At 39.4% G+C, this 15,212-nt stretch overlaps 1 protein-coding gene across 1 annotated transcript in view; it reads left to right on the top strand.

Moving 5' to 3' along the window:
• Nucleotides 1–10,464, top strand: part of phldb1a (pleckstrin homology-like domain, family B, member 1a) — a 31,960-nt gene extending 21,496 nt beyond the window's left edge. The window contains exons 17-25 of the mRNA XM_014983554.2: nt 77–217; nt 1,150–1,269; nt 1,356–1,422; nt 2,394–2,538; nt 2,886–2,976; nt 3,658–3,804; nt 5,010–5,229; nt 8,615–8,700; nt 9,592–10,464. Coding sequence (XP_014839040.2) covers nt 77–217; nt 1,150–1,269; nt 1,356–1,422; nt 2,394–2,538; nt 2,886–2,976; nt 3,658–3,804; nt 5,010–5,229; nt 8,615–8,700; nt 9,592–9,732 — 1,158 coding nt within the window. The 3' untranslated portion in view covers nt 9,733–10,464. The remainder of the gene's footprint in view (nt 1–76; nt 218–1,149; nt 1,270–1,355; nt 1,423–2,393; nt 2,539–2,885; nt 2,977–3,657; nt 3,805–5,009; nt 5,230–8,614; nt 8,701–9,591) is intronic.
• Nucleotides 10,465–15,212: the final 4,748 nt, after the last annotated feature.

The raw sequence follows: 15,212 nt of genomic DNA, 5'->3' as shown, positions 1-15,212 counted from the left end.
ATCTTCTTTTTTTTTGAGCTGTTGCACTGTGGTTTGCTTTTCTTAATCTTTGGCTGGATGCTTGTGATCACCTCAGAGCCATGCTGAGCTGAGCAGGAATGCAATGACTCCCATTAATCTTGAGCGCTGGTACCAGGACATCATGGCTGCTGGAGACTCTCAGTCATGTCCTCCACCGCTGCCTGCAAAGTCTTTTTCCTCACGCAGACATGGGCAGGTAAATTCACTTACTCACTAAGCAGGACGAGCTCCTCATTTGCTCCTAGAAATGTGGTTCTTAATCAGAAACGCAGCTTGGATTTGCAGCAGGTTATCTTTTTACACATGATTGTTTGAGAGATAAACAAGAAGTAAAATTATACATTCATGCACAAATCAATGTTTGCCACTGGAAAATGAAGTGCAGTATTGAAGCTAAGTGTAGAAATTGAAGCCAACAGGGAATCAGGAACTTTTTCCACTGTCTTCTGTTGAGTTTCAAAGTCAGAATTTGAATTTTTGACACTAGGCCACTATGGGAATGCATAAGTCTTATTGCATCACTGTTTTACAATCTCTGTCGGTATGGAGGCTGTTGGACAACTCAATATTTACCAAAGCTGCACCTGTTGAAAAGGTTGGAGGACCACCGATGTTTGAAGCCCTCTAGTGGTTAAAAATGTAATTACACAATCACTTTTGGTGCTGCTTGTCATTTAAGAGTAAGTTTACAGCTCTGGAAAAGATTGAGACCACTTAAAATGATCAGTTTTTCTGATTTTACTCTTTATGTTTGAGTAAAATGAACATTGTTCTTTTTTTTCTATGAACTACTGACAACATGTCCCTGAAATTCCAAGCAGAAATTTAGCATTTAAACGAGAAACGGTCAAAATAACAAAAAAGATGCAGCGCTTCCAGAACCCAAATAATGCAAAGAAAACAAGTTCGTATTCATTCACAACAAAACTAATGTTTTAACTCGGGAAGAGTTCAGAAATCATTGTTTGGTGGAATAACAATAAGGTTTTCAATGAGGTTCGGTGCAGTGGACCCTTCATTTTTTCCAGAGTTGCATTTCTCCACCTGTAAACCAAAAGTGGGATGGACAAACAAAACAAAAACAATTAACACCCAACACAGAAACATGTTTTGTTTTTTCCCTCTAAGATGTTAAAGTCTAAATCAGATGGTGAGGTTGGACAGGGACCATCGCCTGCTCAGATCTGCAGCACTGCACTCCTCTCTCTCTCCAGCGGCGTCATGCATGACAGAAATGCCACCACGACGGTCAGTTTCATGCCTCTAAACCCTCATCAGGCCTCAACAGCCGTTCACAGCGTGATGCCGTCTTCTGTCTTTCATGGGGCTTACAGTTGATGCTGAGAGAGAAAAACCTGTTAGACATGGACTCCAGGAAGCAAACAGCTCTGCAGTGCAAAGGTACGTGACTCCCTCTTTCAATTGCCAGCCTGAACCACACAGTTTGTGGCTAAGAAGAAATGCACATGAAGAAGAAATATAGATTCATTACAACCACCCGCAGCGCAAAGCTATGTGGCTGCATTGGCTTTATTGCTTTCATACTTCACACTGCTGGTGTAGAAACGGGGTTGGAAAAAGTACAGATTTATCAGCAAGAACGTTACAACCAACTGCTTAATTTAGTGGAGGCCCTCCTTATGCTGCTATAAAAGCTGTTGTATGTCAGAGTTTAGATGGCGGCTCTGTGGGTGACTGAACCACAGCTCATTAAATGCATATGAGCAAAGAAAAACGTAAAGGGATCAAGGCTTTTACTCTGTCAGGCGATTTAAGGTTTTGGCTGAAAAGTGTATCATCACACTCACTACTAATAAAAATCAATCAGTTTTTATTTTGGGAATATTTTTCTTATATATAAAAGGGAACAAACAAGGCAAAGAGATGAAAAATAGAATAAATAAAAATAAACTATCCTTCTGTATTTTCATTGGTTCATACATAAAGGTAATTTAGGAAGATAATTTAACCTAATGGTCCTGTTTATGGTCTGCAGGAGGAAGCAGGAGTACCCAGAGAGAACCTGCATGCACATGGGAAGAGAGAATATATTTATTTTCTTTATATTTAACTAAAACTGTGAAGCATGTTAATGGATTTAGGAAATGCATAACAATTAGGGAGAACGCCCGAAAAATTTAAATCCAGGACTTTCTTACAACGGCGTTAAAAATGGCAGCAATAAAGATAAATGATTAAAAATGTTCTATTTAATAATTTTTTATTCAGAAAGTATCTCTAATTCTAAAATTACTTAAAATCAATACTTTGTCAAACTAAAACTGAAGTGTACTGACGCGTGTCGCGTTCATGCCACCAGAGGGCGCTGTAGGCTATAATAACTAACTCCATTTCCCCGTGTACCCCCACAGATCCATCTCCGACGGTCCATCACTCAATCCTGCACCACCAGCCGCCACCGAGCGGCACCCAGGCGTACGACACCCTGAGCCTGGAGAGCTCCGACAGCTTGGAGACCAGCGTCTCCACTGGCAACTCCGCCTGTACTCCGGAAAGGTGAGAGACTGCCCTGTTTCCATGGGAACACCCAAGTCTGCCCTCTCTGTTTGAAGAAAAGGTCACTAGGCTTTGTTCCTGTCACAGCGGGCTTTGTTACACGCCTTTTTGCTCACGTGACGGCGCTGGCTGTTGCCATGCCAAACCCATTCAAGTTTCTGGAGTTAAGTTTCCACCGCGGCGTTAATGAAGAGTCGGCGTCTTGCTCTCGCTCTCCCGCTGTTCTGATTCCAGGCGTGTTTGTTTACCTTTTTTCGCCTCTCCCCCCCCTCTCCGGCCCCCTCTTCTCATCCGAAGCCTTGTCATATCCGTGTAATCAATGCAAACTTCCCCTGTGTGACTTGTAGCGCCTGTGGGTTGGAGGCCCAGAGGATAGAGGAGATGGAGAAGATGTTGAAGGAGGCGCAGCAGGAGAAAGCCAGGCTGATTGAGAACAGAGTGAGTTCCCCACGCTACAGCTGGAGGGCTTTCACGTAAAATCAACACATTGCATCTCAGTCTGCCGTCTGACAAGCACACAAACATGAAAACACAATCATTTGTCATCAGTATTTAGTCGTTTTTACAAGTTTTTTTTTGTTCAATTTATAACTGATGTTTCATGATGGAGATATTATCATATGAGTGGAAGAAAATTAATTTAAATCATTAAATACTAATAGGAACAAAACTGAAGTAATGGTAAAAACTATTTGATAAAAATCACAGTACTTAAGCGTAGTCGAAATGCGACTCGGAGATGTTTGAGGAAAATCTCCTGTTTTTACTTCTTCAATAGATTAAAATCTACCTGAGACGTCAAGGCGAACAGAAGACTTTCTGAAATAAAGTTATAAAATATTTTTTCAGTTTTTTTTTAATGCTGAAATAAAGCAGACCTCTGAGTAAGTATCTGAAAGCTGCAAAGGAACATTTTACGTCAGCAAAGCTTCCCCTTTTCCACACACAGACTAAAGGGATAGGTTTTACAAAACCCTGGATTGGGACTTGAACTCTCAGGTGCATCCTCTGACAGTCGTCTGCTTTGTATCGCAATATTTGCCTGCCATTAACATATATTCCCGTCTCGCTCTTATCGTCTCTCCCCCTCGGTCTGCTCTCCACGCTCTCTTCTCCCAGGAGAGGGAGGTGCAGGCTCGGCGGCAGATGTTGGAGGAGGAGCGGAGGCGGCGAGAGGAGGCCGAGAGGAGGCTTCAGGACGAGTCGGCCCACAGGCGGAGGCTGGTGGAGGAGGAGGTGAAGATGAGAGAGAAGCACTTCTCCCAGGTCAGTGGAGCGGTGGGGAGAGAAGAGGGAGGCGACGGAGGGGTAGGAGAGGCTTGAGGGGGAAAGGATGAGAGGCGAGGCAATAAAGGGAGGAAGATCAAAGATTGTCAAAGAAAGGAGAAGGACCGAGGGGAGGGGAGAGAGAGGGAAAGACAAAAAGAAATGAGGAGGGGTAGGGTGGAAAATAATGGATACAAATAACACACACTAGGTTTAATCGGGACTCTGTTTACCAGCAGTAATTATGGAAAAATCAAACATAAAGATGCCAACATGAGCGTTTCCACGCTACTCTCCAAAACTATTGGCAAGCCTTTATAAAAGTGAACAAAAAGCCTTAAAACTAACAAATATGAATATATCTCAGTAGCATAATTCAGTTTGTCATAGTAGAACCACTTTCACTTCTACAATGAAAAGTTTGCTTTGCTGTCTGCGAGGAAGCCGCTTGAAACGGTTAAAAATAAAGTCTGCAAGCTGTTGGAGAACCGCACCATCTCGTTGAAACCGTGTTTGTCCACCAGCCATCAGATGCTGCGGCGTCTGCATTCAAAAGCAACACCAGGCCTGTCACAATAAACAATAAATCAATTTAACTGCATGATAGATTAACAGAAACTCAATAATTTTCATTTGCCTGATTTATTGTTTTTCTCTTTTTACCAAAAACAAAATGATAAAAATCTTCAGTCTGGTGTTTTGGTTTCAATTATCCCTTTTTTAAATAATTCTTATTATCCTGTGTTTGCACCCTACGACTTTATCCAAAGACACGCGGTCCCTCAGCGCGTTTTCATGAAAGTCCACAGTTATGTCTCTGCTGGTGCTGCATTTCCACAGAACACAACTACAGTACTGTTGGAGATTGATCTGGCTGATCTTCCTTAACCCTAGGATGGGGAAACGCACATTAATTTGTTGTTTTAATTATGAGATTGCTGTTTCCTGCAGCAAAGGAGAGGTTTACAAAAGCAGACAGTGTGGAGGCGTAAAACCGATCCAGAGTACAACTTCATCTAGCAAACATCCAAACATCCATTTTTTTTTTTTTTTTTTACATTTGTCTCCATTACTGAAATGTATTTAAATGTATGACAGTATGAAATTAAACCTGCAGCCAACAGTAAGACGGCTTTTTCTGCTTAAACGCCATTTAGTATCTTTTCATAGGTTAGTAAGAAATGTGTGGCGTTTTCCTGTCGCAGGCCCGTCCAATGACTCGCTACCTGCCAAACCGTAAGGAGGAGTTCGACCTGCGCGCCCACGTGGAGTCGTGTGGCCACTGCATCGACACCTGCCCCTTCGTCATCCTCACTGAGAAAATGTGCAAAGGCCACCTGGTGAAGATGGGAGGCAAGATCAAATCGTGGAAGAAACGCTGGTTCATTTTTGACCGTCTGAAGAGGAACTTCTGCTATTACGTCGGTGAGGACGAGTTGGGCCAGATTTGTGTGAATATTGATTATTATAAACATGAGTAAATATATTTATGCAGTCCTTTGCATGAATGTACCCACCCCTAAAAACCTTTCAACATTTTGTCCCATTATAATCACCAAATTCAACATATTTTATGAGGACAGAGGACACATTAAATATGTTTTATAGGGGGGAAAAATTAAGTTTTTCAACTCAGACTCAGCTATTCCATCAGCTGGTGAAGTTAGACAAACACTCAAGGTATAATTTTAAAAGTAGAGTTTTTGAGCAATTGCAGGGAAAGTAAATTATCAGGCATAATTTAAATGCTTCACACATATCTGTTCTCCTTTGTTTATGATGCTGAATTACATTATTATTTGTGTCCCAGCGCAGAAGGTGATGTGTTAACATCAGTTTTTAGTGTGGAGTTCAGGTGAAGACGTAAATCGGGATAAAACCCGTTTTAGAGAGCAGACATTTGCTTTCTGTGTTAATTCCACAAGTTAAACTCGAAACATGCTCAGATAAATCAAAGGTTGTCCATATTCTGGCAGATTTAGTTTCATAGTAATCTTTTAATTTAACCAACTTGTTTCTTCTGATTTAAGTAATACTGTGTCACCAAACTAGGAGAGCACCAATAAAACGACCCAGATTTCTTTAGTTTTTGGCCTGTTTACATGTGAAACCGGTTTTGGGCATAATCTTCCATGAAAATCAGCCACTGTTCGGTTTCAGAGAGGGTCTGACTGACAGACCCGTCCAACAGTCACCTCACTTTTTCCATCCTAGCAACTTTTAGACAAAAAAAAAAAGATTAGGGTGATGGCAACAAGGCCATCCAACCTTCATGACCCTGATTTCATCACCAAAGATAAAATACCAGTGAAAACTCGTGAAATCAATGCAATTAAGATACTGATTTGTGTCACTGTACTTTTTTAATTTTTTTAATTTCATTTTTAGAGATGGCTCTCATTTATTTCTAAGATAAACTTATTGGTTGAATGCAGATTATTTTAAACCTGAATCTGCCAGGGGGTATGAATAATTTTGGGCTTTCGTCTCAAGCCCACCTGATGCAACCAGCGAAGCGTTTGATTGGTTGCATCAGTTGTCTGAAACCACACCTGATTTGCAGAATTCTAGCACAACAAAGGGATTTTTGTGTTGAATTTGTATTGAAAACCCTGGTAATACACATTTTATTTCACTTTTCATGCTATTTTTGTGTAATTATTTTTAATAAAATTGCCTGAAAAATTTCAACCACCGCTTAAAATAAGTGTGCCACATTCTGAGACAAGAAAAAATGAAGCTGGCCACAGTGGAAGTGCAAAGAAGTTGCATAAGATCTGCTAAGCATCATTTGAAGGCAGCAGTAATGTTCATGTCAAACACCATCGATTGAGAGGATCTGGCAGCAAACGTTCTTAGTTTGATGCGCATAAATCGCCTCATTTGTAATAAAAAAAAAAGTGTTTACAAAGTTTTTAAATTGCACATGTCTGTGTGTTAGGTAACGCTGCTTTCCAAAATCATTAAAAATCCTTCTGCTTTCAAGGACTAAACATTTCAGCTTCCGTTGAATCCAGTGTTTTGCTTTCTGCATTAACCGGACTCACTAAAATTACTGATGTTGGATTTCATTTTACACACCGTTTCAGTTCGTTCCTGGTCATTTGCGTTGATTTAACCTGTGGGCTTCTCCCGTTCTGTTCACCACAAAACAGCGCTGCTTGTCCTCTGATTCTGCACTTTGCTCTAACGTTAGACATTTTCTCAATTAAAAAAGTGGAGTTTTATTCTCTGCCGCCCTTCATCATTTTAAAACGAAGTCAGGCTGCTGCAGTTTGTTCTTCACGTCCATCAGAATCTGGCACAAAAGCGGTTTTCTGAATAATTCACAAACATGATATGAAGCATTATTTTACAATCAATTTCAAAACAGAATCCAAGCACATTTCCATCCCTGACACCGCTGCTCCTTTCGCTGCTCTCTCCATTCACTCGCCTAGCCTTTTCACCCGCTCACTCCTGACGAAGATGATGGTGATGACGGTGATGAAACAAGATGCAATAGTTTCTCTGGATGTGTTTTTCTCAGGGTGGAGGCTAGCTCCTGGCTTGTTCGTGACTAATAAAACGAAACTCGCATTTCAAAAACATTTATCTCATTACTAAGCAGATTTGACTTATGAAGAGGGGAAAGTGGGAACAAAGTGTGGAAGGCATCTCAAAAGACCGCCGCTAATTGTTAGAGGATGTTTCCATCTCCGTTCTTTTGAGGAGAGTCAAAGGGACGACTCCCGATTGTTTGGACGAGACGGTTCAGAAAATCTGTAGGCTGAATTTCTCTGAAGAAATTTCACTTCAGGTTTAAAAGCCCAGAAAACCACAGAAGCCCTTCAGCTCAGTGACAACAAGTAACGAACTTCGACGTCAGGCTTCGCTGCAACGCGACTCCCCAAACTCTTTGGCGTGGAGCGACTGTGTGTGAAAGAACAACTGAGACCAGACGTCTGACAGAACCTCTGACCTGCTCTAAGCTCATTCTTTTCAACAAAAAAACAAAACATCAAATGTGGTACAAAAAAGTTGAGTTTCTTCTTAACACTTATGCCAATTTTCACCCTCGCCATCAGCAAAAAGGCACTAACAGAGAGAGAGAGGGGAAAGAAAGGCAGACGATCCAGAAAGCACAACTGAAGAAAACAAGTCAGATTAATAGGATGGCAAAGACTTGAGGCATAGCTGGAAATAGACTCACACTTCTAATTAACTTTTGCTCTGATACACTTCTGCTCATACCTATTCATGGATCAGACGCTGCTGGGGAAAAGACTTTTATCCCTCATTTCTGTTTTTGTGTCCGTTCTTGCCGTCTTTAATTTGAGTTTCGGTTCATCTTTCTGCTTATTCGCAGCAAAGCCTGAAAGTCCTCAAACCCCAAGTTATTTTCACTCAAACCAGAAGCAACATCTGCCTGATTAAAACCTGTTCAAATTATTTTAAAATGCACAAACAAAAAAACAAGTAAAAGCAACAGAAAAAAAAATATTCTGTCCACTTATAGTTAAATTAAAACCTTATTAGTTTTCTTACCCCTCATTTATATTTATATTTGTGTTATTTTTCATAAAGCCGTATGGTTTTTTTTTTTAATTATTTTTTTTAAGTAGAGATTAAGGCGTTTGTAATATTTTCTACCGTTCTCAGCAGGTAAAAAGAAACACTTTCCTGTCCTCCTCTTATCATAACACGGTTTCCTCTCGTCGCCCGCTGATTCTCCTGTTTGGAGTTCGGTCTGGCAGAGCTCTTGCATCAGTGCAACAAGATGTAATGTAATGTAACTTAATATATTTATTTTTTCTTTTTCTCGTCTCAGACAAGCACGAGACCAAGCTGAAAGGGCTCATTTACTTCCAGGCCATTGAAGAGGTTTACTATGATCACCTGCGCAGCGCCGCCAAGGTAAACGCTCCTCTGTCATCAATACTTTTCTAAATTCAGACGTTTTGCCTGAATTTTATTTCTTTACAAATTCAACGGTTTGTGAGAAATGGGATAGATGAAAAAAAAAAATGTTGGTGTCCTTTTTAAGCAGATGAAATCTTTAAGCTTCAGATTTGTGTTTGATTTTAACCAATTCTTTTTGAGTCAAATTGTACAGATAATTAGACAGAGAAAAACTTTTAGGACAAAAATGTCATGAAAGTTGTGTGAAATATGTCACTTTAAGGATCATTTGTTTTAACAAAATTGCTGGTTGAACAAATATCGTCATCCTTAACCGTACTATGAAAACAATCTGGACTTTGACTGGATCCGGTTCGATGAGATCCAGGCTGGTGAGATTTTCAGCAGCAAACGCTGCAACTGGTGGGAAAATGGAGGCTGAATACAGAGGAGGATCTGTGATGCTACGGGCCGGTTTGGACTTTAGACTGCATTTCACTAGAAACTCTTTAAAATGACAAAACCACCTTTGTTAATTTACAAATATTTGGTGGCCAGGTTGACCTTTTAGTAGATTAATGATTCACCAAACAAAATCACTCTTCTTCCATTTCAGTCCCCAGACAGAAGCCCTAAATCAGAACGAATTCAGGACTTAATTAATGCTCGAATATCTATTTTAAACAATGTAGGAAATTTATCACTGTTGGATTTTTTTTTTAACTTCTACTGAATAAATTCATGCAGCATAAAGGTTGGAATTTAAAAAAGAAAAAATCAAATGAGAGAAGAATTATTTACAGATCTTCACCAGGGATGCCAATACACATTCTGGATATTAATGAAAAACAGTCTGTGTACTTTGTGCGTTTTAGTAAAATAAAATCTCCTCTTGTTGTGACCCAGAGTCCAAATCCAGCTCTGACCTTCTGTGTGAAAACTCACGACCGGCTTTACTACATGGTGGCCCCGTCTGCGGAGGCCATGAGGATCTGGATGGACGTCATAGTAACGGGCGCGGAGGGCTACACGCAGTTCATGAGCTGAGAGACGGACGCGAGGAGGAGGAGGAGGATGATCACGAGAGGAGAAAAGGAAGCAAGTGGACGTCGGCGCGCTGACCTGCTTCCTGCCGGAGCTGACGGGAATGGAGTTAACGTCCGGAGCGCAGGAACGTCTGAGGAGAAGAAATAACTTCACGACGCCGTAAACTGAACGAGGGCTCGGTCCTGACAGAGGCACGTTTTAACGACATGAAGTCGCTTCTGAATGTGCTTTAAACAATTTCAGGTGGAACAATTTTCAAGATTTCTTAATTTTTTTTTAAACAACAAATTGTTTACACCTCTAAAGATAATGTAAGCATGCAGTGTTATCCCTGTAGCCTTTTTATATATTTTAACATTTTATCCAGATGCAGAAAATATTTAATATTTGCAACACTAAGCTCACTAGAAATATTTCAGCCGAACAATGTATGTTACAAAGTAAAATGTAACTTTGCTTGGTGCCAAATACAAATATATTTGGCACCAAGTGCCAAATATATTTGGCACTTGGTGCCAAATAAACGATTTTTACATGATTTTTTTGTTAATATCTGTATTTATATTTTGCTCCAAAAGCTATTCATCCAGGTACATAACAGAGCGATACATTTGTACTTTATATAAAAATCTCAAATACTTCTCATAAAATTTAAATGAAAAGCAACATTTACAGTGCTATTAAGATATTCTAAAATACGCATTAAATATAAATAAAAATATATATAGCAGATGTTTTTGTTCTGTGTTTTTAATAACATGTTAGTGTTCACTTTTTTTTTATTTTTTTTTTTTATTTAGCATTTTGTCCTGGCAGCTTAGGAAACTGGTGTCAAGGCAGAAAAATTTTATTCCTCCTATTAATTTTATTAAATTAATGCCATGAAATCTGATTACATTATGATTACATTTGCACATAATGTGAGGATAGCCTTAATCCCTTCATACATGAAATTATCACTTGTGAAAGGATTTTTCTTTTATTGGCTAAAATTATATTTTATTGTTTGCTGTTATTTGATCTGAATCATTTAAAAGTGACAAAATCACTTTTTACATTTCAGGTTTCCACTTTGAGTGGAGGATTGACAGAGGGCAGGGAAATGAAAACAATAATAAAAAAATAAATAAAAAAGGCACAGCAGTAAAATAATTTAAATAAAAGCAAAGCGTCTCTGTCCCTGCGGCCGTACCGGCAGCAAACAGGATACGTTGGTTAAACTGAACAAAGTTACAGCCATGTTCTTCCCCTCTTAATTGGAAGCGACACAAACAAGTCATTAATTACGAGCTTTCTGTAAATATCCTCACTTGCTCTAATGAGCTGCTAACTTTCACAAAGGTGTTCCCTTTAAATCCTGTTTACATAATATTCAGGTGGTGTGTTGTATTAATTGGCTCGTTAACTTTTATTTTATTTATATACTAGGTGGAGCAGATCAACTCGAGTCAGACCAAAATGTTTTTTTTAATTTTTTTTTATCTGGTAGCCTAATTAATTACATGACTTGTCTGCAGTAGGTGAGCTACATAAAAATAATGAAAAGAGAAAATGAAATTACATGCAACATGCATGATTCAACATGGAGAAATCTGAACCCCACACATGCAGCACAACATACTTCTTATCTCCTCATGAAGTGAGCCTCCTTCTCCTGCACCTATTTCACATCCCATCCACCATAGATTAGAAAAAAGAAAAGCGAATGAGGAGCTTTGATAATGATAACATTTGACTGGACTGTATGATTAATTCACCTGCAGTAATCGGAGGAATATTTAGCAGATGTGTAGTTAATCGTGAAAACACACCTTGCTCCTGACAGATAGCAATTAGATTCAGCACTTCAAATGTTAATCCCCTATTCCCTGAGTCGAAGTGAAAACATGTTGTGTAATATTTATGAAAATGAGCCGCTGTCCTTTTTGAGATCCGTGCAGGTGAGAAGAGAGACAGTCTGCGACCTTATGAAGATTTGCATGCCTCTGACCTTGGGGGAGATTTCCACACATCAGTGTGTCTGAGCCTCCAGAGCACCCGGCCGCATAGTAAACAGATCTTTTAAGAGGGCAATGTGAGCTCATTACCGTGGCGATGAGCGTGAGTGACACCTCGCCTTATTGTTGGCGAAATATTAATGAGCCCAGGGTGATCTCTACTTTCTTTCATAGGAGTAGACCAGGCCTTCGCCACCCCCCCTGGCCTTCCAGTTCAAATGAGATGGGCTGCAAATCAGCGCCGCTCTCATTTGAGTTTGTCAGCATTAATGGGAGAAATTAGGCTTGTCTAAAAACAACCCTTAAAAATTCCTGATGAAACGGAGACGTCCTGCCAGCTCAGGCAGAAAGTTTACAGCGGTTCCCTGTCAAAGGCACCGCCTTCACAGCGGGCGCTCCCGATTCATAAGCTTTCAAATCCACATGCGAGTTCAGATTAATTTAGGAGATTAAAGAAGGAAGATTTCTGATGCCCATCCCTAAACACGCCTTCTGTTTACCGAGACACACACGCAGACGTCGCGCATCAAAGCAGGTTTCATTTGAAATGGCAGAACTTGCCTCCTGCGTTACGTAGATCACTCATTGTAATGAATGGAAACAGATGAGATTATAACACAGTACTTGGTCATTTAATCAGTATTTTTTGGTTTTATGTCAAAAACACGCCACAATACTTGATGAAAAATATTTTGTAACACTTTATTTGAAGGGGTGTGCATAAGACTGACATGATACTGTCATAAACATGACATAACACCTGTTATAAACATGAAGGAGTCTTTATGAATGTCTGACTGTTGTCATGAAGTTTTAACGTAAAAAGTGCAGTAAAATTGTCAACTTTGCACTAAAAGTGTCATTATTTACCGATCGACATTTCATGACATCAGTCATAAACATTCATAAAGACTCCTTCATGTTTATAACAGGTGTTATTCCATGTTTATGACAGTGTCATGTCAAAGTGTTACCAAATATTCTAACGGGGCGAAAGAAATGACAAGAATAAAGACAGCAAAGGCATGAACAGCATACATGAAACCACCTGCTGAACATTATTAATTTTATATGTCACAATAAAAAAATGACTCTACTTTGGATAAGTTTTCTTGAACTTTTGTCATTTTAAAACTGAAAACTTCAGTCTGTTTTAGTGATGTTTTGTGTGACACACCAACACAATGTAGTTACCAAATAGAGAAGCTGATGTTTCAGATCAATCCTTGAGAGACACTATCCTGCAGATTTTAGATTCATCCCGGCTCCAAGGCACCTAAATTAAATAAATGACTCATCTGGAGCTGAATTACACGAGGAAGTTCATCCATTTCATAGATGTTGCAAAACTAACACTACAAAAACAGTGTTGCTTCTCTTGAATTGTGGAATTAAATCAATAAAAATACAAAGCCACATTAGTTTTCTCCTTTCTCTTAAAGGACAAAAGTGAATGCATTGAAAATGTTGCTGACCCTTTAGAAGAGGTAGGAACAATATTGCATGTTGCACTTGTTAAACCTCATGTTGGATCTATTTGCAGCACAGCGCAGCAGCATGTGTTCGATGAAAAACTCTCCCTGAAAGTATCCAGTTACAGTGCACAAAAACTGTAAAAACACAAAACAAAGCTGCAACCTGAAGTGAAGTTATTTATTACCTGAAGTGTAATAAATAACTCAAAGAACACAGATTTTCATCACTGGAATGATTTTTTTGTTTGTCTCAAGCTGCCATGAAACTATCTAGCACATCAGCTGTAAAGCTCAAAGGTGACAGACGATGAGCCTCTGGGGTTTTGTACCACTGAATCACACTCTGAGTGCTGTAAATAACCTGGTGGACCTTCTGGGACTTAGTGCCACACTAACTTTATTTCTTGAACTATTGTTCTTTTCTTTTTCATCTTATTTGCCATTTTCCAAAAACAAAACAAAAAATTAAATGTGTATCGTGATATCAACCGTCACTTTCAGGAGATTGTGCCAGATCAACAAATCTTTGAAGTTCGAGTTCATAAAAGCAAGTGATATCCTGTGGGATCTCAAAGCAGGACTTAATAGTTTTTTTGTTTTTGTTTTTTTTGTGTTTTTACATCACACACCTCTAATTTACCGTCACGTCCTCGAGGATCAGTACATAAGCACAACCCCGCGAGTCACCGCTTTCGTCATGGTTCGATACCAAAGCAGGTTAGTCTTGTTTTAAAATTCATGAAGGAAATTAAATTGTTACCTTGTCGAGAATTGATTACCTGTTTTCATGCCAAACGCACAAACACCCAAGCAGTCTCTCGACTGAACACAAGCAGCAACATCCGCAAATCCCCTCTGAGGGGGCTTCCATTCACAAGTGGTAACTGCACTACATGTTTTCCTCATATGTTCAAAGAGGGGCAAAAGTTGAGGACAATAAATTCTGAGAGAGATGATGATGAAACGATGCTGTAACCCTCACTAACGTGCCATACATGCACTTGGCATGCAAGCGTAGACTTTTCCAACTTCTCGGCTCATGCACAATATTCAATTAGCTCGGGCATCAGTTATGGAAGAGTTATGTTCAAGTATCTTAAACACATCCGAGGATCAGTTTGATCTGATGTTGTTCGCTTTGTCCAAGCTGGTTTTGTTGACTTTGTTGAGTTGTGAAGTTTGTGTGACTTGAAAAATCTGTTTTCCATCCTGCAAGCCCTACAGATGTTCTAAGCATGTGTCCACCTAAATATGAAACAAAAAAATAAACAAATTGTTCTTCAAGGTGACAACGGAGAAAAGCAGCGATCCTGTCATGAGCAGCACCTTGGCTATCTCTCATGACGGATAAACGGGGAGCTCTCAGTGGGCCAATTAATACAAACAGAGAGAGCAGTCAGCGGTTTCCTGTGAGACCTGCCAACTTCACCAGCTACTACTATCTCAATCGGGTTTCCATTACGACCACATTTAACTTGATTGCATCAGGTTGCCTTTCTATAAATCTCTCCAATTGCTTCTCATACGGCAGATACAACATGTTAGGCTCAATAGAAACGTGCTTCTAAATCATCAAGACATAAGAGTACAAATACAGAGTTGAGAAAAGTATTTGTCCTCTTGCAGATTTTCTTCTGTTTTCATGACATTTTAATGTTTAATGTTGCATTATCTGACAAAGATGACATTACAGTATTTCATTGATTTAAGGGAATAATCAGCCCAGACCTGCAAACCCTTTTGTGAAAAAGTTATTGGCTTCTAACCACAATAAATGATCTGGCAAACAATTACCTTTAAGTGTTTGTAATAAGTGACTATGAGATTGTTAAGATGTTTTTGGGCTTCTCTCATTTAGATTTAAGTGCTTTAGAGCACAAAAAAAAATAAATTAGTTTACACAACAGCATCACAAATGGATTTAGGCCCAATCACTAAAAACTTGTTTTCTTTTTTCATCTATTGAGTGATGGACTTGCTGATGTGATTTGGACCATTGTTTTGTTGC

Source organism: Poecilia mexicana, unplaced genomic scaffold (genome assembly GCF_051168715.1).
Source record: "Poecilia mexicana isolate PSO_F unplaced genomic scaffold, ASM5116871v1 scaffold_14, whole genome shotgun sequence".
Lineage (NCBI taxonomy): Eukaryota > Metazoa > Chordata > Actinopteri > Cyprinodontiformes > Poeciliidae > Poecilia > Poecilia mexicana.
This window is presented reverse-complemented; position numbering and strand designations above follow the sequence as displayed.